Source organism: Microtus ochrogaster, linkage group LG8 (genome assembly GCF_000317375.1).
Source record: "Microtus ochrogaster isolate Prairie Vole_2 linkage group LG8, MicOch1.0, whole genome shotgun sequence".
Taxonomy (NCBI): Eukaryota; Metazoa; Chordata; class Mammalia; order Rodentia; family Cricetidae; genus Microtus; species Microtus ochrogaster.
In genome coordinates, this window is record NC_022033.1 from 23,989,239 (window position 1) to 23,992,302 (window position 3,064).

General features: G+C 47.7%; 1 protein-coding gene across 1 annotated transcript in view; it reads right to left on the bottom strand.

The window, feature by feature from the left end:
- Positions 1–3,064, bottom strand: part of LOC101980180 — an 18,590-nt gene that overhangs the window by 8,070 nt on the left and 7,456 nt on the right. Inside the window, exons 9-10 of the mRNA XM_013352084.1 lie at positions 1,526–1,579; positions 580–732 (exon numbers count right to left, since the gene is read on the bottom strand). Coding sequence (XP_013207538.1) covers positions 580–732; positions 1,526–1,579 — 207 coding nt within the window. The remainder of the gene's footprint in view (positions 1–579; positions 733–1,525; positions 1,580–3,064) is intronic.

Below are 3,064 nucleotides of genomic sequence, written 5' to 3' on the forward strand. Positions count from 1 at the left end.
CCTGGTTGAGATTACAGCGTGCACCATCACAGCTAGCTCCCCTTAGTTTTGTGGGGTGTAGATAGTCCTCTAATTCATATGGACAGGTTCAGTGCTCTTCACTTCCAGAGAGCGATAACTAACTCTTGTTTGTACAGTGATGCCATCTAAGATCCAAGGACCCTGTTGCCGCCTTAGGATGCCACCCAGCACAGCTGTGGCAGAGTACTCTTCTGCTTTCTCTCCCAAGGCACTTTTCAATTCTGAGATAGGGATTCAGAATTGAGCCATTGGAATTTGGAGGGGCTGTGTTTCCCAGAATCCTCCCCACAATGATTGGTATGGTCGCTTTGTAACTCAGCCATCCCTAGGGGAGTCCTTTGAAAGCCCTAGCTGCACCCTACAAGAGGGTCTGGAGCCAGAACATCTTCATGTCTGAGGCAGTCCTCAGTGAGTATAGACACTAGTATGTGGATGTCATCAGTGGGCACAGCTGCCCACATGTAGACCATTGGCAGAGGGTGGTAGGATTGGTCATAGCCATCCCATCCCTGCCCTCAACCTGCAGACTGGGAACCAAATTCCTGCAGTTTCTCTCACCCAGGCAATTGCACCAGAGGAGGCATTGTTGGTCTCCTGAAGCATCAGTAAGCCCTGCTGGGTAACTGTGGCCCCGAAGTCATCAAGGAGGACAGTGGGGGGATCCAGAGCGCTGATAATCAGTCCTGGGCTCCCTCTGGTCAGATTATACACCTGAATGAAGTTAAAGCAGGGACTATAGAGGGAGGGTTAGAGATAGCTGGCCCTGGCTTGGGAGGGTGGGAACAAGACCCTCTGATGAGGTAGGGGACTGGGTTTCTCTTCTAGCCCTACAACATCTTTCTGTGTGGCTTAGGGGAAGTTACTTGGCTCCTCTGAACTTCTCTGAGGTTAGATCATATCCTTTGGTCCTGGGCATGCACAGTGCTGATTTTGGGAGTTATAGTCCTGGCTCTACCCCTGCAAGCTGTGTAGCCTGAAACAAAATTCTTAATCCCTCTGTGCTTTCCATTTTCATTCTTGTAAAATAAAGGTAAGAATTGTGCTCACTCCACAAAGTCGTGTGGCTTAAATGGCCTAACGGATGTGCTGTGCTCAAAGGACATTAGCACCTACAACGCTACAGGCTTCTCTGCTGTAGTTGTTTGTCCATTCGGTGAACACAGAAGAGCTCTCGGAGAGGTCAGTGAGTTCATGTCCTAGAGCAGAGACTAGGTTCGAACCTTGCTCTTCCAGGTCCTCAGCAGTGCTTCCTTCATGTCCCTGAGCCCTGCCTTGCTGTTACCTGGGTGAGCCTTAGCAGGGCTGGACATGCTTAGTGTGAACACTGACCGCCCATGGTCACAGTCACTGTCTTGACTGCTTCCCTGTTTTACAATCCCTGACACTCTAAAGGGGTGCAGTGACTTCTGGAGTCCACAGCAGAAAAATGGAACATGTCTACAAAACCTTTCTGTCCACACTGCCTAGCCCAGGGCACTGGAGGAGGGGCAGGCACCATACCTACCTCTGGCTTGGACGTCCGGGCACTCAAGGACAACAGCTCCCACAGGCCAGTTTCCTAGAAAGGTAAAGACCAAGTCAGCTGTGGAGTCCTGCTGGTGTTTTCTGAGCAAACTGGGGTCTCAGGGAGATGGCTGCCTCTACTTGGTACACTGTCGGCACGAGTCAGCCTCAGCTCAGGGCCAGTCATGTGTCTGGCTTCCCAGAGCCACTTATCTGAAAAGGTTAACTTTCAGTGGTTTTGATCATTTTTAGTCTAACAAACATTTTATTATACTTTTTTGAGCCAGGGTCTCGCTTGCCAGTTATCAGTCTTGCCTCAAGCTCACTGTGTAATTGAACTCCTGATCCTCCCTACAAGTGCTGGGATTACAGGTGTACACAATGCCCGAGATCGAAGCCAGGGCTTTGCTCTGTTAGGGAAACACTACTCACTGAACCACACCCACAGCCTCTTAACTATGAAAAGCATTGTAAAGACAGTGAGCTGAGAGGGTTTCGTAGGGAACATTTGCACGCTCGATTCCTGCCGTTGCTTTATCACACTCCTGCCCATCCATCTATGCTCTACTGATTTCCAGGGAGGCATTGGGACTGAACTCAGGGCCTCGCACGTGCTAAGCTCATTTTTGACCTCTGAGCTACAGTGGATCCCTCCTCCATTGGTTTTCCAAAATCACAAATCATCACAGAGAAAGCTATAGAAATGTCTAAAGAATGTATCTTTCCTTTTCTCTCTGAATCCAATTCTCAGAGGTAACTATTGTTGACATTTTGAAGGATATCCAAACGAACTCTTTCTGCTCACATACAAGCATGAACAGAGAGAAGCATTCTGGCCACGTAGCCCTGTGCCTCGTTAGTGCCACTCAGTGCCAGGACCAACAGAGCAATGTTGTTCTTACAAAGCACGGTGGCTTAATTTACACTGCCTGTAGTCGCTGTAAATTTACTAGTTGCTTAGTGATGGGCCAGGAATCAACTTTGATTTTTCCTCTGTAGCAAACGAGGCTCTACAGGACACCCTGCAGATGTGTCTCTGTCCACCACTGTAAGAACTTCTTTAGACGTAGGGCTCAGTTCTAACTGTCTCAGAGTTGTTGTACCTGTGTGGGATACAGATGCGAGCAGTGGGAGACAGGAGACCTCATCTATAGCCAGTCCCTCTTACGGATGATATTGAACAGGCCACTTCCCCAGTCTGGGCCCTCAATTGCGTAACTATTCAAAATGACGTTCTTTGTGCAATGCATCTTTCTGGATGGAGCATGTCTTACTTATGGTGTCATGTGGGCACTTGAAAAGCTTTTACATTTTGGAGCATTTGAATTTCAGATCTGAGTTACAGATGCTCAACATATGTATGTACACACACATATATATGCACTTTACATAATCATTTTATATACATATGAAATTATATATAAAGTAAGAATGAGTGTTTTGAAAGAGTAAGAGAAAGGGAGTAAAGGGAGTAAAGGAAGAGAGAGAGAGAGAGAGAGAGAGAGAGAGAGAGAGAGAGAGAGAGAGAAAGGAAGGCCAG